This window comes from Pleurodeles waltl, chromosome 2_2 (genome assembly GCF_031143425.1).
Source record: "Pleurodeles waltl isolate 20211129_DDA chromosome 2_2, aPleWal1.hap1.20221129, whole genome shotgun sequence".
NCBI lineage: Eukaryota > Metazoa > Chordata > Amphibia > Caudata > Salamandridae > Pleurodeles > Pleurodeles waltl.
Genome location: NC_090439.1, coordinates 891,445,388 through 891,471,743, shown reverse-complemented (window position 1 = coordinate 891,471,743; position 26,356 = coordinate 891,445,388). Strand labels below are relative to the sequence as shown.

The window sequence follows — 26,356 nt, the reverse complement described above, 5'->3', positions numbered from 1 at the left end:
CTCCATCTGGGCCAGCCAATTGTAGATCTTTGTCTTTGCTTCTTTTGGGATATATATTCAACCAGAGTAAATTAAACCCTGTAGATGGAAGACCTTTAGACTTTAAAGAGGCCTGTTGTGGGGCACAATTGGGGAAATTCAGCTGTATTGTAGAGAACAGGTCCATTGTTTTGGCCGGTGTTCCACTTAGCCACCAGCGTGGACTTTCCCAAATTCATGACGTCCCAGGTTTTCTATGAGATGAGTAGCTTGTCATGCCGGTGGATGTAATTGATTCTAGTCTTACAATGTGAAAAATCCCTGTGCCCTCTATCACTTACTTTGAATATAGAGACCACCATGTTTGCATATTTTAGGCTTATATTTGCCATCAAACCTCCCTCTTGCATGATGTTTTAGTAGAGATGTATGTTTTCCATATGAGGAGGCCAGTGATTGACCCAAGCAATGAGGTTTCTTCTTTGCCACAGTGGTCCTCTATAACAACCATGGTCAGCTAGCCTACATCATACCAACTCTTTTTATCTTTGAACCTGCTGTAAGGAAACTGGATCTCAACCCCTCTGAGGAAATTGTGCAAATTGCTTTACCTAACCTGCATATTGTCACTATGACCTCAGCCGAAGCTGTGGGTTTGCATGAAATCCAACAGCTCCAGAGGTCTCAACTATGTCCAGCATTTCTGTTGAACTTGCTAATTTACCTTGGCAGGTTCACCAGGATCAGTTATTTAGTATCATTTACAAATATTCCTGTAAGTGAATTTTTCTCTCAGTCTCTGGCAGCAGGGAAAGTTTTACTCTAGGGCCGCGAGCAGTCCCCTTCAGGTGGTTACTCGCTTCCTTAGTCAATTTTGCACTAATCTAGCCATGTGGTTTTCCTCCATGGTGTGTTTTTCCCACACATCAACTTTCCTCATCTATATTCCACCTTTTCATTAAGAGCAAATTTCAAGGATGTTTATATTTTCCATGGTTGCATGTGTGTTTTTTTTAAATTTAAATACAATAGGCTTTTTTGACACTTACCACAGTTATTTTTACTAGCGCATTATTATGCCTTTACTTTTTAGGTTTTGTCTGAACAGCGTGCATGCACTGTCAGTAAAATCTATTATTAACAAAACAAAAAGCTTGAAGCAGGCTTGGAGCCTGCCCATTACTTACCATTGGTTGGCTTCCACAACGCTCTAGCTAGCAAATTTTGGACAATCTCATATTCCTGTAATCGACAAAGAACACACACAGTTAGATAGTCCCAGATTATTATGCACTGTATCTGTTGAAGCATAAAGTGGTGGACTCGCAACTGTGTGGATACTTGATATTGGGTGTTGATGAATAGCTGCATGGTGTTAATATATTGATTTCTAATGGAGGCTTCCCCCGGGTGTCGGGCTGGATCCTGAAAATCTTGAGCAATGCCTCTGTGTCGGTAGGTGGTGTCTGTCGACTCAGTGTTAGTGTTGCCCATGTTGGGAGGGACTTTGTTGTGGCCATATAAATGTCACTCTGACATGCTGACATCATTTCCTTTCTTGCAGTGTCAACAGCGCAGATCTGGAGAGACACCATGGTCATTTTAAGGTCAAGCGTTCCACCTCGTGTGTACTTTTAGTACCCTACTTATGGCTTAGAGATTTCATTTGTTGGTTGCAGTGTCCTTTAAAAATTCTTGCTCACTAGTGGTCAGTTCTCCCACTTCTTGTTTCAGAGCAGTGACCAACTACTATATTATTCCACTTTGGTTTATTTATCTGTTGCTGTGACGGACTATTTGTATCATTTCTTTGGTGCTCCCCTTTCACTGTGGGTGTTTTAGGCTGGTAGCTGCCTGCGTTTTATTGCAGCTTTCCGTTCCTCCCATGTTGCTGACATTTGTTTTGGCTTTATTCCAGTGCTGTCCTCGTTTACCTCTGCTCCTAAAATAAGCTTATTTTACAAAAGAAACACCCAGTTGTTTAGCTCACTGCCCACAAAATCCACAATATGCCCTTTCCGGTAGAATGCAGCTAAACCTAGAAGCAATAGTGTGAAACTTGCTTACCTCGCATCATATTTCGAAGTCTCTCTTTCAGGGCCTCTCCCTTCCAGCACTCACAACATTGCACACAGGGCATTGCTTATCTCTTTTATTTGGGTCCATAAGTCTTCTCAGGCTGCTCTGCTCATTGCAATGCGAGGCAAGAATGCTTGCAAGACTTTTCTTTCTGTTAAAATAAAAAGAAAATACTTTTCCACCTTATTTTCGCATTTCTGTTGGGACGTTTCCACAACTCGAGGTAGTGCAATCATCTTGTCTCTCCTCAAGGGCTTGTGATTTCTGATGCCAGTAGCCGCTACTGACCACCAGAAAATGGCAGGAAAAGACAAAATTATGAGACAGGGTTGACCAATTTACGTGGCAAGAAAAGTCCAGGTGTGAATTTACAATGCCAATTACTCTAACTCAGGAAAATGCGACACCTATTGCGTTGCAAATGCTTTTTTTTTTTTTTTTTTTTTTAAACTAACTTTTTCAACCATTTTGTTGAATGTTAGGTCACGTTGTAATCTATCTGTGGCCTTTTAACCACTCTCACCACATGCCCATCACTATTAGTTGTTTGTGGACTTGCTTTTCAAAAATACTTTCATTGCTTTTACGTTCATTGACCCACGTTGCATGGATCATGGCACTTTTGCTGAGATGTTTGACTGTGAGCAAACTTCTTTTTCTTTTTGTGTCTCTCCTTCGCATTCATGCTCATGGCGGCCATGGCGCTTTGAATCGGCTTGCTTATTGAGCAATAGCTTCCAGAGTGGTAGGGACATGTCTGCTGCAAAACGACAAGGTTTACACCTTGGGAGGAACGTCACAGGTGGACATCTGTGTCTGATCCCCACCTGGTCTGTCTTTGATGCCTGGGGTTGGGCCATGACCCCCAAGGCCTGTGTCTAGTGCAAGTCAGTGCACTTCAAGGTGATTCACAAGATAGCATCTGTCACATAGGTGTGATCATTACTAATCAGTTTTGTAGGAAGTTGGCTCTGTATGCACTATTTCAAAGTAAGGAATAGTATGCACAGAGTCCAAGGGTTCCCCTTAGAGGTAAGATAGTGGCAAAAAGAGATAATACTAATGCTCTATTTTGTGGTAGTGTGGTCGAGCAGCAGGCTTATCAAAAGAGTAGTGTTAAGCATTTGTTGTACATACACACAGGCAATAAATGAGGAACACACGCTCAAAGACAATTCCAGGCCAATAGGTTTTTGTATAGAAAAATATCTTTTCTTAGTTTATTTTAAGAACCACAGGTTCAAATTCTAAATGTAATATCTCCTTTGAAAGGTATTGCAGGAAAGTACTTTAGGAACTTTGAATAATCACAAGAGCATATATACTTTTTACCTAAGACACATATAGCTATTTCAAAAGTGGACACAGTGCAATTTTCACAGTTCCTAGGGGAGGTAAGTTATTGTTAGTTCTTGCAGGTAAGTAAACCACCTACGGGGTTCAAATTGGGGTCCAAGGTAGCCCACCGTTGGGGGTTCAGAGCAACCCCAAAGTCACCACACCAGCAGCTCAGGGCCGGTCAGGTGCAGAGTTCAAAGTGGTGCCCAAAACACATAGGCTTCAATGGAGAAGGGGTGCCCCGTTTCCAGTCTGCCAGCAGGTAAGTACCTGCGTCTTCGGAGGGCAGACCAGGGGGGTTTTGTAGGGCACCGGGGGGAGGGAGGGAGGACACAAGTCAGCACAGAAAGTACACCCTCAGCAGCGCGGGGCGGCCGGGTGCAGTGTGCAAACACGCGTCGGGTTTTCAATCGGTTTCAATGGGAGACCAAGGGGTCTCTTCAGCGATGCGGGGGGGGGGGTCCCTCAGGGTAGCCACCACCTGGGCAAGGGAGAGGGCCTCCTGGGGGTCACTCCTGCACTGGAGTTCCGATCCTTCAGGTCCTGGGGGCTGCGGGTGCAGGGTCTTTTCCAGGCGTCGGGATTTGGGACTCACAGTCGCGGTCAGGGGGAGCCTCGGGATTCCCTCTGCAGGCGTCGCTGTGGGGTATCAGGGGGGGCAACTTTGGTTACTCACAGTCTTGGAGTCGCCGGGGGGTCCTCCCTGTAGCGTTGTTTCTTCACCAGTCGAGTCGGAGTCGCCGGGTGCAGTGTTGCAAGTCTCACGCTTCTGGCGGGGATTGCAGGGGTCTTTAAAGCTGCTCCTCTGGAAACAAAGTTGCAGTCTTTGTTAAACAGGGCCGCTGTTCTCTGGAGTTTCTTGGTCTTTTTAGAGCAGGGCTGTCCTCTGAGGATTCAGAGGTCGCTGGTCCTGGGGAAAGCGTCGCTGGAGCTGTTTTCTTCCAAAGGGGGAGACAGGCCGCTAGGGCTGGGGCCAAAGCAGTTGGCGTCTCCGTCTTCTCTGCAGGGTTTTTCAGCTCAGCAGTCCTCTTCTTCTTAAGTTGCAGGAATCTGAGTGCCTAGGTTCAGGGGAGACCCTAAATACAGAATTTAGGGGTGTGTTTAGGTCAGGGAGGGCAGTAGCCAATGATTCCTAAAAGTCAGAGTCACTTCAGCTCAGGTTGCCTTAGGGGCTGTCCTGACTGGTCAGTGACTCCTCCTTGGTTTTTCTCATTATCTCCTCCGGCCTTGCCGCCAAAAGTGGGGCCGTGGCCGGAGGGGGCGGGCAACTCCACTAGCTGGAATGCCCTGTGGTGCTGGAACAAAGGGGGTGAGCCTTTGAGGCTCACCGCCAGGTATTACAGCTCCTGCCTGGGGGAGGTGATAGCATCTCCACCCAGTGCAGGCTTTGTTACTAGCCACAGAGTGACAAAGGCACTCTCCCCATGTGGCCAGCAGCATGTCTCGAGTGTGGCAGGCTGCTAAAACCAGTCAGCCTACACGGGTAGTTGGTTAAGGTTTCAGGGGGCACCTCTAAGGTGCCCTCTGGTGTGTGTTTTACAATAAAATGTACACTGGCATCAGTGTGCATTTATTGTGCTGAGAAGTTTGATACCAAACTTCCCAGTTTTCAGTGTAGCCATTATGGTGCTGTGGAGTTCGTGTTTGACAGACTCCCAGACCATATACTCTTATGGCTACCCTGCTCTTACAATGTCTAAGGTTTGGCTTAGACACTGTAGGGGCACAGTGCTCATGCACTGGTGCCCTCACCTATGGTATAGTGCACCCTGCCTTAGGGCTGTAAGGCTTGCTAGAGGGGTGACTTATCTATACTGCATAGGCAGTGTGAGGTTGGCATGGCACCCTGAGGGGAGTGCCGTGTCGACTTACTCGTTTTGTCCTCACCAGCACACACAAGCTTGCAAGCAGTGTGTCTGTGCGGAGAGAGGGGTCCCCAGGGTGGCATAAGATATGCTGCAGCCTTTAGAGACCTTCCCTGGCATCAGGGCCCTTGGTACCAGTTACAAGGGACTTACCTGGATGCCAGGGTGTGCCAATTGTGTGAACAAAAGTACAGGTTTAGGTAAAGAACACTGGTGCTGGGGCCTGGTTAGCAGGCCTCAGCACACTTTCAATTCAAAACATAGCATCAGCAAAGGCAAAGGCAAAAAGTAAGGGGGTAACCATGCCAAGGAGTCATTTCCTTACAAGTTTGGAGAGTGGGTTATGGTTTTCATAGCATATGTGGTTTTAGGAGCTTAGAACAATGTTGCACATGTCTGCGGAACCAAGTTTGCATTTCTGAAGCTAAATTGTGCTAATGAAGCTCCGAATTGTATGCTCGCTTGACTTTTAGTACTATTCCAGTTTGCATGATGCCTGTGCTTTGTGCATACCATTATGAGATCTCTGCTTCCCACGCTTAAACTCAGCTGGGAACATGTTATTGCTATAGACTTTGGAATTGAAGCTCATGGCTGATATGACCACGGGGGTAATTGCAGTGGCATTTTACTGTGGCCTTTATATTGAGCTTACTACTTTGATGTAGGGCGCTCAAACTACACATGTAGGTTGCACTATACATCATGCTGGGTGTATAAGGTTGGAAGTGTGTTGTATTTGTTTTTGAGCCTCTGTGGGATGTATTTTTATATTGTGTGTGAGCGCTTAGCGGTGTGGTGGATGAATGGGCATGGGAGATGAGCAGTTTATAGATTGTAGTGTGCTGGCATCTGTGATTACGCCTTTGTGTCCCGTTATTATGTACAAGATTTATTCATAGTTGGAGTTTAAGTGTGTATGCTTGCTCTAGCAGATGGTCGCTGACTGAGATATAATGGAGTTTTGGGGCATAATTAGTGAAACGAGGGACCGGTGTCTGACAGGAAGAACTGGGTTACAGGCTTCCTTAATATGGTGGTTATTGGTTCTCATCTATAAAATGCCAAGAATTGGTCAGAAAAAAAAATCTGTCTGTCTCCTTAACAAAGGACTATGTTCGAGTCCTACGTTGGCTAGCAGGGTCTAACATAGCCTCTTCAGGCATTGTATGTCGGTTAAATTGTTATTGAGTTGTACGTTTTATATTTGATTGTATCCCATTTATGAAGGCGGGATTCCTCTGATCCAGATGAGGTAATTGTGTCCTTGCTTGGTAACTAGCTGCAGATGTTGGTTATTATGGGCTAGGTGTTTGCTGAACGTAGGCTGTAGCTAAACTGTTGGCCAGGACCAAGAGTCCAGGGATTATCTCTGAAATTGACATTTTTTCACTGCTCTTCTTAATTTCATGTACTTCTGTATACTTTGTATTTTCCTTGCCATGGAGTTTTGCTGCTTGGACCAAAAATATAGAACCTCATATGGCTTTCTTCTCATAATGAGGTACTACTTTCATCGGTGCTAATTTTCGGTGTAGACTCCTGTTTTATGACTACTTTTTAAACTTAATTTGAAAGTATAGTAGTCCTTTCTAATGGAGGGTTCTGAGAGTGATGCAGTGTGACTTGGTTTGATCAGATCCTGTCTCAGCACTAGGCCCAGCCATACAACTAGGGCAGCAGTTTTAGCAGCACAGTTGGGGCAAAGCTGGGTAGTAGGGATTTTGTGGATTCCTGCGGATTCTGGAATTTTTCATCACAGAAATGTAAGGAAAATGCATGATTTCAGGCAAAGTTTGAGGTTTGCAGGGCATTGTGGGGAAAAACCTTAATGGGACCCACGCAAGTCACACCATCCTAGATTCCTCTAGGTGTCTGTTTTTCAAAAATGTACAGGTTGGCTCGGTTTCCCTAGGCGCCAGCTGAGCTAAGGCCCAAAATCTAGAGGCACCCAAATCAGAAAAAGAGGGTCATTTTGGGTACAAAAGTGTGGTGTCTTTTTTTTTATTTATTTATTTTTTATTGGGTGACTTGGGGAATGCCAGGTGGAAGGAAGTTCGTGGCTCCTTGCAGATTCCAGAACCTTCTATCATAGAAATGTGAGGAAAATGTGTTTTTTAGTCATTGTTTGAGGTTTGCAAGGGATTCTGGGTAAAATAATGTGGTGAGAGCTGCTAAAGTCAGCCCACCGTGGTTTACCCTTGGTGACTAGTCTTTAAAAATGTCCGGGTTGGCATGGTTTCCCAGAATGCCAGCTGAGCTAAGGTCCAAAATCTAGAGCTACCTATATCGGACAAAGAAGGTACGTTTTCATCGGAAAAATGTGCTTCCTCCATGTTCGTTTTGGGACATTTCCTGTCGCAGGCACTAGGTTTACTCAGACAAATGAGGTACCTTTTTTTATCAGGAGACTTATGGGAGCATAGGATAGTAGAGCATTTGTTATTACAAATTCGATTTCGCCGCATTTGTGCCTTTCAAATTTAAGCCAGTGAATAAGAAAGATGATATTTTGAAAAATACACTCCAAATCATTCACTGGTATGGGCACCCACAAATTTAGAATTAACCACTGCTCCTAAACGCAATATCTTGTGCACATTTCAGAAATACATACGTTTCCTTGATAACCATTTTTCACTCTGCCCATTTCGCTATAAGAATTGGTGTATACTTGGGGGGGCGTGGCTTGGCGCCATGGCGGTAACAGCTTCTTTTTGAGGCTCCCGCCTTTCTCTCCTCGCCTCCGGGGCTATAATAATCAATTCGGCTCCAGATTCCGCACAGAAGGAACGGAGTGCGAGGTGACCCCCCGGACTACCGATGATCGGCTTCTGACCCCCAGAAACTGCCGATTGGGCTCCGATACGAATGGGCTAGATGCAAATCGGAAAAAAACTCACGGGGACAAGATGGCGGCGGGCATGCACTCCGAAACCTGGGCGGCCGGGAAGACACCCTAGGGCAGCACCTCGGCTGACTGAGAGAAACACGGAGACCTAGACCGAACCATACTGAGCCAGAACGAGTAGAAAGAAGGAAGAAATCGACCGATGGACAACACTGGAGGAGATGGCCCAGCACAGCGGTGTCGTTTATAAGAGGAGGTGAGGAGGCCTGGCACCAAGAGGGGATCGAGAGCGCAGCAATCCGACACAGTAAACCGTGATAGGCTCACCAGGGGGAGATGGCCCGGGGCGCTGTAAGCTGGAGACCCGAATAGCGAGAAAGCAACCAAAGGTGAGAAGGGGCCTGACGTAACGAGGCAGAAACCTTGCGAGGCTGCTTAAGAAGGGGTGGGAAATCGGCCGGACCAGTGATACGGGGAACCGGAGCAGAGAGATGCCTCCCCAAGCCAGAACAGTGAGAAACGGCCACTAAGAAGACACCGACCTAACAATATCCAAATCAGACATTTCTAACAGATAAATCGACTAGCGGTCGAATAAAGAAAGGGACGACGGGGTAAAAATAAAAATACAGCCCGACCACTCGCATTACCCCTAAATTCAGACAAGTAACACAGATTATTCGCCAGCTTAATAATCTAAGACATTTGCCTCAATAAAAGACAGGCCTCCACCCCCCAGGCGCCGGACCCAGGTGGGCCCATCCAGCAAATTTTGGAAAAACAGGTAAACACTATCATCGGCTCCATACTACCTTTACACTATCAAGTGATCACCAGCAAAAACGCTGCACTACACCAGAGATGGGCAAACCAAATAGAAGGCAAGAAACCGATAATACTAGGGATATAGCAGACAATGCACCCCCAGAACAGGAGGTTATGGGGGAGATCTTCCTCGGCAGAGGGGGGAGAGCCACAAAAGAACCTACTCTACAAGATGTAATACAGGCCATCGCGGCCTCTAGAAACGCTCTTGAGATGAAAATAGACTCCCTCGCGTCGGACCTTACAGTACTCAGAGACGATCACCGGCGCCTAGCAGAAAGAGTGACCTCGACAGAAAAACTGCTGAATGAACTGGGACCAGAGCTCCAAGGCGGTTCCAAAACAGGACAAATGGAGAAACGAATAAAAGACTTGGAACTGAGGGCGGAAGATGCAGAAAACAGATCAAGAAGAAATAACATCAGAATCACGGGACTACCGGAGAAAATCAAAGGAAACCACATGGTTGACTTCCTCGAAAAATGGCTGAAGGAAAATATAGCGAACGAGGGACTGTCCCAATTTTTTGCAGTGGAAAGAGCACATAGAGTCCCAGCACGTCCTCCTCCGCCGGGCGCTCCTGCTAAACTGGTGGTGGCCAAACTATTGCACTATAAAGACAGAGACCATTTACTCACCCAAAGTAGGAAAAAGGGAGACTGCTTATTGGACAACCAAGTGATTCGGATCTTCCCCGACTTTTCGCGAGAAGTGTTAAGGCAGAGGGCTTCTTTCAGAGAGGCTAAACAGAGACTCAGAAATTTAGGGATCCAATACGGGATGCGATTCCCGGCCAAACTCAGAATAATAACCACAAGAGGCACACAGTTTTTTTTTTAACTCGGCGGAGGAGGTTTGGAACTGGATGGACAAGCAACATCCCAACGAGAAACGAATTAACCTTGAAAAACGCCAACTAAACCTTAAAGGAAAAACTAACAGCAGAAACACTACAAGACGCACTAGTCCATCCCCTCTGGAGATTTTAAACGACCGTCAAAAAGCAGTGGAGGTAGCTGCGTCCCTCGGCTGTTATGAACAGAGCTCACCTAAGCAAACGCATAATGACGTAAATCAATCAGACTCGGAACATGAATCAGATTTGTCACTCACGCCTAACCAAAAGGGCCCGGATGTAACCCCAGGGACGTCAGACACCATAATATGAAGTACAGCCTTGAAGCACAAACAGAACTCCTGGGAAATATGATATATGTAAACCTCTGGGACAACTAGGCGTACACTCACAGACTCTAAAACCGAATTAAAAATATGCAAGAAGAAACTAACTCGCTGACGCCCGATAATCGAAACCCTGGAGCCGCAGAATTTCAGTCCTTCTTCCACCCGGAGGCTGAGGAGAGATCGCCTTGCTGAGCTTCGGTTTGCTAACTGAGGCACCCCCCACGTGGTTGGACAGTTGACTTTTTTTCTTTATTTCACACAAGTTTGGGCGAGAGAGGTTCGACTTTTGTCCTAGGGATGGGGAGTTGGGGAGTTTTTATGTTGGGGAATTTACTAGGGTTTAAAGTCAGTCCGAGAATTACCACAGACAGTGCAAAATGGAGCAGGGAACAAGAAGTTACCAGGGAACCTATCACACTACTAGGTTGCCAGGAATCACCCCCCAGTAGAACCACAAAACCCTACTATGGCTACACCAAAATCATATAAGGTCCTTACCTGGAACATCAGAGGTATGAACTCTTTAGTCAAGAGATACAAGATATCTTCTTATGTGCAGAGAAGGGGTATCCAAATAGCTATGTTACAGGAAACTCGCTTAACATCGAAGGAGGGCAAAGCCTTACAAAAAAGATGGAGAGGTCAGGCATTTTATACTACTTATTCAGCATACTCGAGGGGCACTCTGATTTGGATTCGAGCAGGGGTCCCATTTCAGATGACAGATAGCCAGGTGGACCCAGAAGGGAGATTAGTAGCGATCAAGGGCAGACTGGAGGGGAAGGACATAACACTAATCAATGTATACGCCCCTAACACTGGACAGGGTGACTTCTTCACTCGACTATCCAGTACACTAGCAACATTCCTGCAAGCACCGGTAATAGTGGGTGGTGATTTTAACTGTGTAAGTGACATAAGTGCAGATAGATCACATCATCCCCTACCACACTCTCCATTAGTGAAGATAGCTCAACATTTCACCACATGGCAGGCAAATTGGGGCCTCATCGACACCTGGCGTAAATTACATCCTAGTGCCAAGGACTACTCCTTTTTCTTTGCCCTCCACGAGCTCCAAGTTAGACTAGACTCCTTCTTGTGCTCGCCAGACATACACTTACTTGTACTAAACACAGAATACTTGTCTCGCACAATATCCGACCATAACCCCCAGTTGCTGTCATTAGGATGGGGGTCTTTCACCCCATGCATACCAACATGGAGACTTAAACCCGAATTACTAGAAGACCCCCCTTTCCGAGACGATATCCGACAAGCCATAGAACATTATTTCGAGGAAAATAGCAACTCCACGACTAGCGGACTGATAGAATGGGACGCCTTTAAAGTAGTAATAAGAGGGAGATGCATTGCTGAAACAGTAGGGATACGTAGGACCTTACTAGGAGATACTGAGAAAGCCGAAGATGTATTAAGAGAAACAGAGAAAAATAGACCTGGAAACCCTCATTTACAATCCCAACTACAGGAAGACCGATCAAAAGTAACGCACTGTGTAGAACGTCTCAGGTGCTTTGACCATAAGCAGTATCTCGCAAGAGTGCATGGCGAAAGAGATAAAGCGAGTAAACTGCTCGCCTGGGTAATATCGCAGTCAGAAAAATCCCCCCCCCCTATAATGAGCCTAACCACGGGAGAAGGGACCCAAATATATGACCCGAAACAGATTAATGCCCAGTTTCTGCCCTTTTATGAATCACTATACCAAAAAAGATCTAACCTAAGTAGAGACCTAACCGAGCAATACCTATTAACATTAAACTTAAAACCCTGGGAACCAATAGCCACTGATACACTAGAAGGAAACATCACACCAGATGAGATCAAAGGAGCTGTGAAAGACTTGGCAAGGGGGAAAACACCTGGAACTGACGGCCTGCCTGCCAAATTTTACAAAACTTTTGCTGAGATACTCGCACCTAGCTTGTAAAAAATGTTTAAATGCGCCAAGGATCAGGGCCTCTTACCTGAAACTACTAGGAAAGCCATTATAATCCGCTGCTCAAGCCCGGCAAAGATCCAACTGGGATGGGGGCATACAGGCCCCTCTCCATGTTGAACCCCGATTACAAGATACTCAGCAAAGCCTTAGCAACCAGACTCCTTCCTCTGATGCCTTCTTTCATTCACCCAGACCAAGCAGGCTTCATTCCAGGCCGTAACACAGCAGGAAATATATGCAGGCTCCTCTCAGTCATGAACGGAATAACCTCCTCGACTGAATCTCCGGGCATATTGGCAGTAGACATTGAAAAAGCCTTTGACAGCCTAGAGTGGGACTTCCTTTATAAAGTTATGGCCCAAATGGGAATTGGCCCTGATTATATCGCATGGGTGAAACTGCTTTACACTAACCCGGCAGCTAGAGTCCGTACGGGACGTATTATATCATCCAGGTACGCAGTGGAATGCGGGACGAGACTGGGTTGTCCCCTCTTCCCCCCTATTGTTTGCTCTAGCCATGGAACCTCTGGCTACGGCGGCCAGGGCGGGACAGGGAGGGCCTGGAATACTGATCGGAAATGTGAGACACTTAATAGCCTTATATGCAGACGACCTCCTGATATTTCTGGGCGACAGGCAGAGGGATCTCCCAGTAGCTCAACTAATGCTGTCCAACTTCGAAAAACATTCAGGCCTAAAAGTAAATTGGGACAAAACAGGTCTATTCCCCCTAGTGAAACATCAACCCCCACTGACCTTGGGAACGGTTAGATGGATACCTGAAGGGCTTCGATACCTAGGAGTAAAAATATACCATGAAACTAGAGACATTTTGGAGGGAAATCTGGGCGGAGTATTCCGCTCCATAAAATCCTGCATTGCATTCTGGCAAACAATCCCTCTTTCGGTGATGGGTCGCATCGCGATTCTTAAGATGATAGTACTACCTAGACTGTTATACCATTTCGCGACCCTTCCGATATGGATTCCTAAGTCCTTCTTCAGGGATATGAACTCAGTAGGAAGCTCATTTATATGGGGCAGCGGCAGGAAAAGGGTGGCTCTAATAAAGCTCCAGAGACAGCTGTCAAATGGGGGTCTAGCAACTCCTCACTTTGAGTCATATTACATTGCGGCTCGTCTACAGTGGCTGGCACTTTGTATTTCTAACAATCTGGTGCTACAACCTAATGCAGAGTCCTCAGTGCCACAGAAAACGAGACTGTTTGAAATACTGCTGAACCCCACAAAAGAAGAAAAGCAGGACAGCTCAGAAGTGAAAATAATAGCTAAATGCTGAAAATCATACTTGCACAAAACTAAAACTAAAACTCCCTACTCAGCAGAACTTCCTCTCAGCGCACTGCAAGCAATAACTCAGAAAAGGGCTGAACTTGAACTTAGAGACTGGCTGGAGGCCGGGGTTAATACGTTAGGCACATTATTCGAGAACAATAAGTTGAAATCGTTTGAGACCCTTAGAGCACAATATGGCATACCTGCGAAACACTTTTTAACTTACGGGACTCTAAGGGCTAGCATAGGCAACTACTGGCAAACAAAAAATTCTGAACCATCAGCGCAAGATGTGTGCACGTATCTGGCATCCCCAAATCCCAAGACTAGGGTTATTTCCAATTTATATACTCTGAGTAGAGCAGACAATACAGCCCCCTTCCATACCTGAAACAACAATGGGAAAAAATCATTAACAGGGATATCTCTGAAACAGAATGGGAACGTGCACTACAGAACTTACCTAAAGCATCGCGGAATGCCAGATTTAAACTGATTAATTTCTATGTCTTGCATCAAGCCTACCTTACACCCGCCCGTATTAACAAATACTTCAACAAAACCACAGAGTGATGTCCAAGATGTAGGACAATAGATGCAGAATTCAACCACATGTTTTGGGAATGCCAGATGCTGACACCTTATTGGTCTGAGATTTGCCAAAAATTATCCCAGATACTAGGTAGAACTGTGTCATGCTCAATTGACACCTGCCTCTTACACATATTTACACATTCTACTAAACATAAAGCCTCAGACAGATTCCTAGACCTAGCTCTAACCCTGGCGAAAAGAGAAATAGCCAGCAACTGGAAAAACCCGGGGGGCCCTAATCTGACAAGCTGGAAAAATTAACTACTCAGGTGGGATGCGGCTGATGGAACTCTGCTACAAAAAGAAGCCAGAACCGGGATCAGACCTCCTGAAGTATCAGCTAACTGGGAACTAATAATGGATTCACTAAAACCGAACTAACCATACAACATCCCCCCAACACTCCACAATAGCACCCTAATTGCATATACAAACACACCAGAGCAGTCAGCCATCAAAAACAAAACATAGCTATCACACAGACAAATTCAGCAGACCCCTATGCATGCAAACTACCCCCAGAGACACGATTAAAGTAATTGAAAGTCTCCAACTTTCCTATTGCAGAAGTACCAGCATTGAATAAGCATTCGGACCGAGGGGTTAGGGTGGGAAGAGGGACGGAGGGAGGGAGGAAGGGAGTTGGATTTCGATGATACCAAATAAATAATGTTTATTAAAATTGAATCTATACCAGTTTAAGTGAACAAATAAATGAAACTAATGTGATATACAAAAAGATGGAGAAGAAGAAAATACAATGTAAACTGTTTTGAATTATGTATAAAATCAATAAAATTTGGTTTAAAAAAAAAAAAATGGTGTATACTTGGTATGCAACAAAAAAACCATTGTACAGTGCAGCTCACTCATTTGCTCTGGGTTCTTGGAGAACCTACAAACCTTATATAATCCCACAACTAGAAGGGTCTAGCGGACGTAATGGTATATTGCTTTTGTCAATCTGCCATTGTGACAAAAAGTTATAGATGAAAATGTCACACATGCCCTTTTTTTCCTACTCACGTTCAATATTTCTTTTTCCATCAGTAATTTTCTTTGGGGAAAATCTTAAGGGATCTGCACAGGACCCCTTGTTGAATAGAGAATTTGTCTACTTTTCTGAAATCCGTAGCTTTTCTGGAACACCCATGGGTTTCACACTAGTTTCCACCACAAACTGGAAGTAGGTTCAGAGCACAAAAAATGGGAAAAATAAGCTACCTTTTCGAAAAATGCTAAAACTGTGGTACAAAATTTGTTTTTTTGACTCAGCTATACATGTTCCTGAAAGCTGGGAAAATGGTGACTTTAGAACAGCAAACTGTTTGTGGATACCACTTTTAGTGAGTAAGCAAGACACTTTTTTTATCGGAAGCATTTTTCACAATGTTTCACAAAAAAAAAATCACCTTTAGAATCCTCAGGATGTCTTTTTGGGGGGTGGGGGGGGGGGGGTGTAAGTTATCCATTTGGCATGGATAACTTATGTGGACAAAAAGTTATGGAGGCCTGAGTGCAAATTACCCCAAATAGACAAAGTGCTCAGTACTGTGGAGGAAAAGGCCTAGCAGGGCAGGTGTTGGGCTTCTTTGCTTCATCCATGGACAAATATATTTTCCTAAAAAAAGAAGCAATATTAGCTGTAAGTATTGTCAGATGAAAGTACCCTGTTTATGACCATCTAAACCCTTAATGTTCCACAGTATTATTTTAAAGGTAACTGTTTAACCTTGCATATGAACACCAAATAGCGCCTATTAAATTAAACAGGAGCACCCTTAACTAAAAAGAAGTCTTTGAAACCACAAAGGAAAGTAAAGAGGCAGAGAAAATAAATAATTTAACATATGACTTACTACACGTCTTATTACCAGCCAAGACCTGAAAACAAGAGAAACGCAGTATGTAACAGTAATGTAGGAAAGCTGAGAACAATCTGAAGACAATACATCTCACTTTAGTTTGACATCTCCAGTCAACGTCCAGTAGAGTCCACAAATAGCAAAGATCTGAAATATGAAAATAAGAATATAGAGTGAATTAACATTGGAACATAATCACAAAATGGGAAAATGATCAAGGAGCATTGGCATACATAAAACTGTTGAAAAAGTAAATGCAAAAAACAATGTTTTAAGTAACCATTTTCTTTCTTTGTGATCTTCTTTATGTAATTGTTAACGTTAATTGAGTTCTTGTACTTAATGGTCGTCTTGTTATGTTTACCTGTATACAAATTAGAATGAGACCATATTGAATGCCTCACAGGGTCTCCATTCTAAATATTTTTATTACAGTAACTTTTGCTGTATCTCGTTCATTAAAATTTCTATGGTCAGATCGTGTCAGTTTTTCTTTTGATGCAAGTATGATTTTGATGGAATCAGTTTAATCATTTTTCTTGGTTTAGCAATGTTTGCGGAACATGATTAACACCTTTCAGCTTCATAATTATCACAAAAAAAAAATCTATATCTACCCAAAAAGAAAACTAGTGGACAACCCAGTCTCAATTACCATGAATTATTCATTGCATCAAAAAGTAATTTAAATGTTTTTTTTTTTTTTTTTTTTTTTAAACTGGAGGCTTCTTGAAGTCAGTATTATATGCTGTTTGTAGCTACTATGGTGCCTGTGTTATGCACTGTGTACCATCTTTTCATGTCCAGTCACCTGGACCCCTGATTTATACTTATGATTGACAACTCAGCTGGTGGCCATTCAACTCTGTGTTGTGCAGTGTCTAAAGAGCTAAGCTGACTCCTCTCGTACTCCTGTTCAGGGTTTTACTTTACTTTTCATTGACTTGCATTGAGTTGTTCTCAATTTTCTTATTTGGAATTAGAAACGTACTGGTTCTTTTATGAGTTTACATATAATATCCTCTTGGGTTAGTACCCCACCTCTTATAGTTCTGATTGCATACACAGTTATTTTGTACTACAGATTTTTTCTCTTTCACCTTACTAGGATATATAATTTCAGCATGCGTACAAATATGCAGTAAGCTAGGCAGTTTTATTTTGGACTTGATATTTTTTTTGTTTTGGTATACCGCAGTCCTTTCACATGCTCTGTACGTCTTTCACACTACATTTTAGGCAGACATTTCACTTATGGTTTACCCTAGCTAGAGAAACATGCATTTTACGGTTCTGCTTGTGGCTTCTGAGTGACTGATACACATCATGTGTTCAATAAAGACGCCTGTGATGATTTCTACTTTTTTTTTACAATGATGTATCTGATAACTATCTTGTATGCATGTCTGCAAGGTTTTTAAAGGGGTAGGCCATTGTTGTTGCTTCAGCACCTTGTCCTGAAGATAGTCTCGCACTTGTCAACATTCCATTCCATTCACTTCAGTTTTTGTTTTCTCATAGCAGACTGCACTTGATGTTTAACAAATGTACATGGATTATTACATGGACTCTCAAAATCTATTGAATTTCCTTGCAGAGTATAGACATCACAAATAGGACGACTACTTTAATTTTTGTGATTATTGGGTCACCAGGTGTGTTTTTCTATTTACCCAATGAGATTGTATAGTAACATATATATGGCATATAATTGATGGCTGATAAGGTCATACTTAACTTAAGAAGTCTTACTGCTTCCTAGTTCTAGCAATCTTTCAGAGGCAGGTTAGTGAGAGAGTGAAATATGCAATAAAGTGCAAAGTATGTTGCTAGTAATAAGTCAAACAGATTAAGTAAATAATTATTTACCAAGATTATGCATCAGTTTCATTCATAAACGGATTTAGATCCTAGTCAATATGTTCCATGGTAAGTAACTATTCTTCTTGGAGATGAGGTCAAGGACAACAGTGTAGCTTACTGTTGAGTTTCTGAAGTTTAAAAGGACCTGTAACTAGCAAAGTCATTTTCATGTCACTTGGTTAGAGTATAGAGGGAAAGCACCTCAAACTTAATCTAATTTTAGTTGTCACTTTTTCAGCGAGGACATGGAGTCCTACATTTACAAATACTTTACCACAGAACCCAGAGACACAGGATTTCCACCCATCTGCAGGTTTAGGCACTGAAACAGAGTCCATCCTTAAATCAAAAAGCTCAATGTGCCGAATCATCATTCAATGTAGGCAAAAAAATGTATAGCTAACGTTCCCAAAGCATGAATCCGTAGTAGCTCTTGTGACAAAAAGGTCTTGCATGCACGATTGCGACAATCGAGTACTTAGTGCTACCAAATTCTGAAAATGTTGGCGAGTAGCTACCTAGGGATTTGGACCTGAACAACTACTGTATCATTGCAAGAAGTGTGAAAGGCGGTGTTCCCAACTGGTTCAGTAAATAAATCGGCAGGAACTTATATATATTTTTCTTTATTACAATTTACATTTGGATTTTTATGAATACCAAACAATCAACACTATTAAGAAAATTTAAATTGAGTTCTGTGTGATAACCTCAAGATTGCTGGTGATGGCTCTTGAATGAACTGAGAGACTGTGCCCTCACACTTTACCCTGCTTAGATGCCCATATCTCTGTATACAACTGAGTCAAATATACTTTGGTTGTCCTCTTTAGTCAAATCCCCTTGTCAAATTTAATTCCATATTCTCAACTATTATAATCACAATTTTACAAAAGTGTTGTTGTTTTTGTTAGCTTTTCCAGATTTCACTTTTCACTCTTTCCATGTCCTTATTAAGTGGCATATTAAAGTGTTTCTGACATCTATAGAAAAAATTTTGACGAATGATTATCTAAAATGTATTTTTATTTTTGCAGGTTAAGGGAAGTGTCAGAAAAACTGAATAAATATAACGTTAGCAGGTAAGCTTTTAACATTTTTGTTACAATATTCAGTTAAATTATTAGTATAAACACAAACTAATGCACATTTGTTAAGTACCACGTTCTGTTACATCAATGCGCCACAGTGGCTCCTACACCTATCTGTTTTAATTTTCAATGTTTCAAATTTCGTTAAGTTGCATTAAGTGCCAATAAAGTTCTTTTTTGGTTGGAAACAGTTGCTTTTGTCTGTGATGCATCGTTTGAAGTTGGTTATCCATCATTGTTAGACCTGGCAGCTTTTTTGTGTGTCTCTGCTGTCTTTTTGCCTTCTGACCTCCTGGTTTTGGACTCTGTTTTTGCTGGTTTATTGTCTCTGCGCACTTTACCACTGATAATCAGTGCTAACGTGCAAGTGCTCCCCATATAAATTGTACTGTGGATTGGTTTATCCATAATTGGCATATTTGACTTACTGGTAAGTCCCTAGGAAAGTGCACTAGAGGTGCCCATGGCCTGTAAATCAAATGCTAACTAGTGGGCCTGCAGCACTGGTTGTAACACCCACATAAGTAGATCTGTAATCATGTCTCAGACCTGCCACGACCGTGTCAGTGTGTGCAGTTTTGACTGTAGCTTCGACTTGGCAAGTGTACCCACTTGCCAGGCCTAAACCTTCCCTTTTCTTACATGTAAGTCACCCCTAAGGTAGGCCCTAGCTAGTCCCAAGGGCAGGGTGCAGTATATGGTTAAGGTAGGACATATAGTAATGTGTTTTATATGTCCTGACAGTGAAATATTGCTAAATTAGTTTTTCACTGTTGCAAGGCCTGTCCCTCTCATAGGTTAACATGGGGGCTACCTTTAAATCTGATTAAAGTGTAGATTCCCTTTGGGAGCGGATGAACATGTGGAGTTTGGGGTCTCTGAGCTCTGACGTTTTCTTGCTTAATCCATTCTGTGACTCTGCCTGTTTGTGGATTCCCTGTCTGGGTCAGTTTGACAATTGGGCTGTTCACACCTCACCTCTAGACAGTGACAGTGACACAAAGGGGGCTGGGATGTAACCTGCATATCTTGATTAGCCATCTGTGCGGGAGGGGAGGGGAGGGGAGGAGTGGTCACTCACACCTGCAAGGACTGTGCCTGCCCTCACACAATGCCGTCTCCAGGCCCCCTGGTGAGTGTCTGGGGCCTGGCCTGGACAAGGAAGGATCTTGCAAACACTTGAGACTTTGCTTTGAAGTTTGCCAACTTCAAAGGCAGAACTGGGTATAAGAAGAAGACCTAAAACCCCAGATTGTTAGAATCTTTCTGGAATCAAGAGGAACCTCTACCCAGGAGAAGAGCTGAAGAGCTGACGGAGGAGTACTGTTCCTTTGCTGTGTTGCTTTGCTGGACGTGCATGCAGTTGCTGCTTCTGCCTGAAAAGAGTGCAAAGGGTGAACTTTGCTGTGTGTCCTGCTTGAGAAAATTCTCCAAGGGCTTGGAGTAGAGCTTGCCTCCTGTTGGAAGTCTCAGGGACACCAAAGACTTCAGTTTCCTCGACCTGCAGCACTGGGAACTGTGTTTTGTGCTGTCCAAGAGGAGAAACCACTGCGCCACCGCCAATGATGCCGCTGGCCTGCACCGTGACCTGCCGCCGCCGCATGGAGTCGCATTGCCCCGCTTCGCGCTGCGACCCTGGTCTCACCGACGCTGTCATCGGACGACTTCACCGAGCTGCTGCTCGCACTGCGACCTTTGGGCCCCGCACTCCGGCGTCACCTGCTCACACCACAGCTTGGGCATCCCCAACGAAGTTGCTCCTGCTGACACCGGCTCCGCTGCCTGCACCGTGGCCTGTGGACACCGCTCGTGAGGAGCACGAAGCACCGTCCGTCCCGCGCCGCAGCCCCGGTCCACTGACACCAGCACCATTGGCTCCAGTGTAGTCAACAGGCATCCTTACCTGCACTGTGGCCTGTGGACACCGCTCATGAGGGTCATGAAGCACCGTCCCGCACCTCTGGATTGGGCCTGCAGACCACAGCATTTCCGCTACGACGCCGCTGCCTGCACAGTGACCTGTGGACACCGCACATTGCACCGCCCCGCGTCACACCGCAGCCCTGGTCTCACCAACGCTGCTGGACGCTGTCACCGAGCCGTTGCCTGCACCGTGACCTATGGGCACCCCACGTCGCATCGTCCCGTTTTGCACCGCAGCCCCAACGCCATCCCACCAGCGCTCCTGATTTTATCAGCCCGGAGTTCGATCCCCGAGGTGCGTGACTTCAAGGGCCGGACGACTCCTGCACCGACTCCGGAACAGATGCCAGCGACGCCGCTCTTCGGAGCTCACCGCGAGGATCACGCCGCCCTGCGAATCCAAGGTACTGTTTGTGGGTCTTCCCGACACCGCAGCTGGCCCGCGACTCTGAGGCCAGCCTGAACTTTTGGTTTTGTTGTTTACGACGCCATGATAGCCCCAGGTAGAGTTATCGACTTCAAGGAACTGTATAGATAAGTACATCTTGCAGCATTCATATTTTTATTACTGTATGTTTGATTTTTTTATCGTATTTGGTCTTCTTTTATATAGATAAATATTGGCTATTTTTCTAAAACTGTTGTGGTGTCCTTTTGTAGTGTTTTCACTTATTACTGTGTCTTATGTGCAAATGCTTTACACACTGCTTCTGAAATAAGCCTGACTGCTTGTGCCAAGCTACCAAGGGGGTGAGCATAGGTTATCTGAGCGCGTATCTCCCTTATCCTGACTAGAGTGAGGGTTCCTACTTGGACAGGGTGCAAACCAACTGCCAACTAGAGACCCCATTTCTAAAACTCATCTTCACCTGGGGCTTTCTTTCTGTAATTCGATGTGAAATGATGGGCTTTGAATATATTTATTTGGCTGTTTTGTAAGCTTGTTTTAAGAGAATACAGTACAAGTAGACGTTTGTGGACAGAAACTAAATGTTAAATTAATCTAAATTATGAGCAAGACTTCAATTAATTGTACTGCTTTTTCCAAGTACACAGACTGAAAATATTAAAGTATGTTATTATATAAACCAAATGAGCATATAGAAGGTAGGTTGTGTTTCAACTGACTTGTGATGATATAATACTAGTCTTATAGGCATAGCCTTATTATAGTATGGTAGTCTATAAGACTAGTATCTGTGAATATTTGCAGCTTGGGATTTAAAACAAATGAGATTTTCCTAAATGCTTGTTGTTCATGTGTTTTTACTACACTGCTCGCAGTTTAGTGCTTTGTTGTATTATATATTTGTGCTTATAGTGCTAAAACCCAGCAGGTATAAATTGTGAGTGGATATTTATAGTTTAAATGAATGTGCGATATACTGGATTCAGGACGCAAAATGAATATAGATCAGCAGTCTTCAGACTGGGGTGCGCCCCCCCTGTGGATGGTGGGGGCCATGGCAGTGTTCCCAGGGGGGCGCAATTGTCTGTAAAAACTTGCAACTGAAAATAGCGTGGAAGCACACATTTATTAACCACGTTTCCATGCTTTCTTCATTTGCAAGCAGAAGCTAAAGTGCATGGCAGGGTCAAATATGTGATTTAAAGAGAACAAAATATTCTGTAACTGTTTTGTTCCGTGTTTTGTCACCTGTAGGTAACTGCAGTTAAAATAACGTACACCTTAAATGAAAAATAATTTCAAGTTAATATAAATGAAACCTCAATCGGTGACAGCATTCACTACAGATGTCTGTGTGTGTGGCCTAAGAGTTACAGAATTGAATCCTGGTGGGCGAAGTGAGGAAAAGGAGCTTGTGTGTATATTGTGCTATGAGGTCTTAGCCTATAGCAGAAAGCACCTGCATGTCAATATGTAAATCATTATTTTAAAATAGTATTATACACAGTATAAGATGGGCTGCTGTAGAATGGTTTAGTCAGAGCCACTGGATTTAAGCAGCAGGGGAGCAGCAAATTATGCAGTAGGGTTGACAAAATTGTGCAGGAAGAAAAGGCAAATTACACAGCATAATATGACTTTTTATTTTATATATTATTACTTCATTATTTTGTATTTTTTTTATTTTTTTTATTTTTTTTTACTAATGGTAATACAATTTGGGCAAGGCTGGTACCTCATTATAACCAGTTTAACAACCAAATACATTAATAAGCACATGAAAGGTGATCAGTTAACCTTTTGTGAACAGCCTTTCTCTGCCTGGGAACATGACACCAAATTTTAGCAACTTTTGAATAGTTCGAGCTAGAAATAATGTTTCTTTCTAAAGTCTTCAGTTTTTGCAATGGATGATGAATTACGTGGCAAATGTGCTAGATTCATAATTATGCCAACAAAGCCACAGAATTGCATAATTCCACTGGCTCTCTGTTTAGTGTATAAGATAAAACAAGGCCTTTCACAGCATATATTTTGTAATACCTAACCATACAGTTCTAGTGCAAGTATTTTTTTTTATAAGTATCCCTTAAAAGGAGACTTTCCAGAACTCAACACCCTTATTTCACTTGTCATCATGAAACTTCAAGTAACTCCATCAATTAAGGCTTATACAGGTTCCCAAGCAGTTCTTACATTTGGTGATTAACCATTTGCACACATTTCTTTCAGGTAGAAGGCACCTTGGGCTCTGACCCACTCTCGGCTTCACAGCACATGAGTCCCACCCCCTCCCCTTTCACCCAGAGGCAGTGCAAGTTCCACATTAACCATTCAGGAATGGTTGTTTCTTTTTTGTTTAACAAAAAATATGAAATTAAAGATAAGCATTTCTGTCCCCATAGATCCTACCCACTTGGACATGGGGATGTCTTTTCGGGTCGGTTGAAGGGTGGTCAGCAGGGTCGCATTCAGAAGCAGAGCCCTGATCATCCAGACCCCTGAGGCTTCAGAGTAATGGCCCGATTGGTGCTGCAGGTGCTGTGGCACTGAGGCAGGTGGTGTGACAGGTCAACCATCCACTAATTTGGCTGTTTTACTATCCTTCCTTGTTTGCATTAAGCCCCAGTGCATCCTTGCTGTGCCATTGTTTTTGGTCTCATAACAATGGCTCAAGGGAGGAGAATATTGAAGCAGAGAAGACAGCTTAACTCGGGCCTCAGAGAAATGACTGGAGGGCTAGGGGACAAGATCGAAACCCATGGTTTTAACAAAGGGCAGAGGTGACTGTCTATCTCACAATGCAGTAGCTATCCTTGGGTAAGTACCTAAAGTGACACTGGATCCCAGGGAGTTGAGGGCTTACTGCATCAGAATCATGACTGTCTTGCTCTTCAAAAGATGCACAGTGCTTTGCTCGCATAAGAGCTGAGAAAACTTGCTGCAAAGTCAGGGGGGGGGATCACATATGGGGGCTAATTATTTTCTGAAAGGGGCAGAAAGTCTATTTTAGTACTGGAGTGATGGCCAGGCATGGAGAGAAAGGCAGAGAGGCAACCTGCTACTCAGGGTTGCAGATATCATTAGTACAGTTGCATTGGGACCCAGAAGCTTGAGGGGTTGACAACACCGTAATTATGCAGGGTAGGGATTTTGTGGTCAATTTTTGTATTTGTGTGATGTTTTTACTCTTTTATACCGTTCACATTTAGTGCAGAATATGAGCGACAGAAAAGTAACCCTGAAATGATCTCGTACTCTGTTCCCTGTGCTTAATCTTACCATTCCCGCTCCATCAAGTCTTGCGATAAAGTTCTGGAGGGTGGTCCACTTTCTAAAAAAAATTCTTAGGGGTGCTCAGAGCAAAAAAGTTTGAAGACCTCTGATAAAGATAAATATTGATAAGATGAGAAAAAATAAATATCGGGTAAAACCATAGAAAATGTTAAACATAAATATTCTTAAGCCAAAATTATAATTATTTAGACCAGAAGGTCTAGATGGGCATCACTTAACTCCTTGAATGTTGTGAACTAGGGCACAGAGTCCGACCCTTTTATGATCCACCAGGGTTTAACATTGCTCTCATGTTCTGCCTTGCTGTTGCTTCTCTGGCAGGATTTAACTGCCGTGATTGCTGACATTCTTTCTCCAGTCTGAGGTTGGCAAGAGACATTCGTATTAAAGGATATCTTGAACCGCTTGGATTTTTGGAGGCGTCAGCCTATCAAAATTGGTGGCCACCTAAAGAACCATTGAAAAGAAAGGACAATAAAGCGATATATATATATATATGGGTACACAGTAATCATCAGAAGAATATCACAGCCATTATCAGGTAATTTAAGAAGTGCATCCAGCATATACCATGGACACCAACTCCATACAGATACAGTTTTGGTGTTACAATTCTCGATCTGCTTGGCATACATCGGCTATAGTGTTAAGTTGGGTGCCTTATTTTGAGGCTATTGTGGGGGAAGGGGGTCTGCCCAAGATCTTCCCCCATTTGCCAGTGCAACCCCTGGTCTCATACACCACCTTCTCTGCAACCATACACCAGTCCATGTCTTGCTTCAATCCTGTGAGAAGTGGTGTGGACTGTGCGCCCCCATGCATGGGCTACGTTTCGTTCAGTAATCATTATTCCTAGGGTGAGCAAATCTGTCCGTGCAGCCCAAGTCTGTTTAGAAGACACCACTTCAGTGAACAAGTCATGCCTCCGCCACAGACACTGTTAATGCAAGCCACCGCTGATGTCCAGAAGGCCTAAATCACTGGACAATCCTATATAATGTGAATAAAGGACCCTTCTTGCCCCAATCCTCTGATTTTGGAGGTGTTTGTGTTTTATAGCTACTTAGATAACTTTGAGGGTCACAAATATATTGGAAAACAAATTACTGCTCAGAAATTGATTAAATACAGAGCCTTTTTTTTTTTTTTTTTTTGCAGTGCTTTTTGGTAATTGCCTCATAGAGCTATATCAGCTTTTTCAGATCTGATCGGGCTGCAAGGTAGTTGAATTAGATAGCACTGTATTTGACCACTTTCCTGTTTACGTTGCTGGATACAGTTCTGAATCTTTGTCTTGTATCCTAACATTAAGTATGATTGAGATGGTAGGATTTTATTTACCGGCAAGCTCTTCTCTGCACCTCTAACCACTTACCACAAAACTAATAGCAAGAATTACTTGAAGCATTCGGAACCATTTGTAATTAAGCTGGTCGCTTAACAGTCCATGATTTTTAGTCCTACATTAAGGTCGGAAAAATGTGAGGTTTCAGACTTTGATAATGACTTGCCTCTTCAGAAACGTAACTTTGCACTTAGTGGTTGTCTTTTGGACAAGAAGAAATCACTGCATCCTCTTTACGTTCTCTCTATGCCTCCTGCACCATAACACCAGAAAAGTAGTGATCTAGTAGTAAGATGAAGAGCTTTGAGGCACTGACATTTAAGATAAGTGTTGATCTCCCGTTTGACCGAAAGCATTGGGATAGTTTGTACTGCTGAATGACATTCCTTCCAACAGTAAACTGGACTGTGACAAACTATGTTGTGTTAGATATATGCCCACCCAGCATCTAAACGTTTAACACCAGAGCCTGTCAAATGTACATTTTTTTTTTATTGTCAGTCCACTTTCTGATTGCAAAGTGGATGCAGTGGGCAGTCTCGTAATGCAGTGGAATACTCCTGATGTGTTTCGCCACTTTATC

At 43.5% G+C, this 26,356-nt stretch overlaps 1 protein-coding gene across 8 annotated transcripts in view; it reads left to right on the top strand.

The window, feature by feature from the left end:
• Positions 1-26,356, top strand: part of UBR5 (ubiquitin protein ligase E3 component n-recognin 5) — a 1,605,594-nt gene that overhangs the window by 8,379 nt on the left and 1,570,859 nt on the right. For all 8 annotated transcript variants that reach the window (XM_069220579.1, XM_069220580.1, XM_069220578.1 and 5 more), the window contains exon 2: positions 18,746-18,790. In XM_069220579.1, coding sequence (XP_069076680.1) covers positions 18,746-18,790 — 45 coding nt within the window. The remainder of the gene's footprint in view (positions 1-18,745; positions 18,791-26,356) is intronic.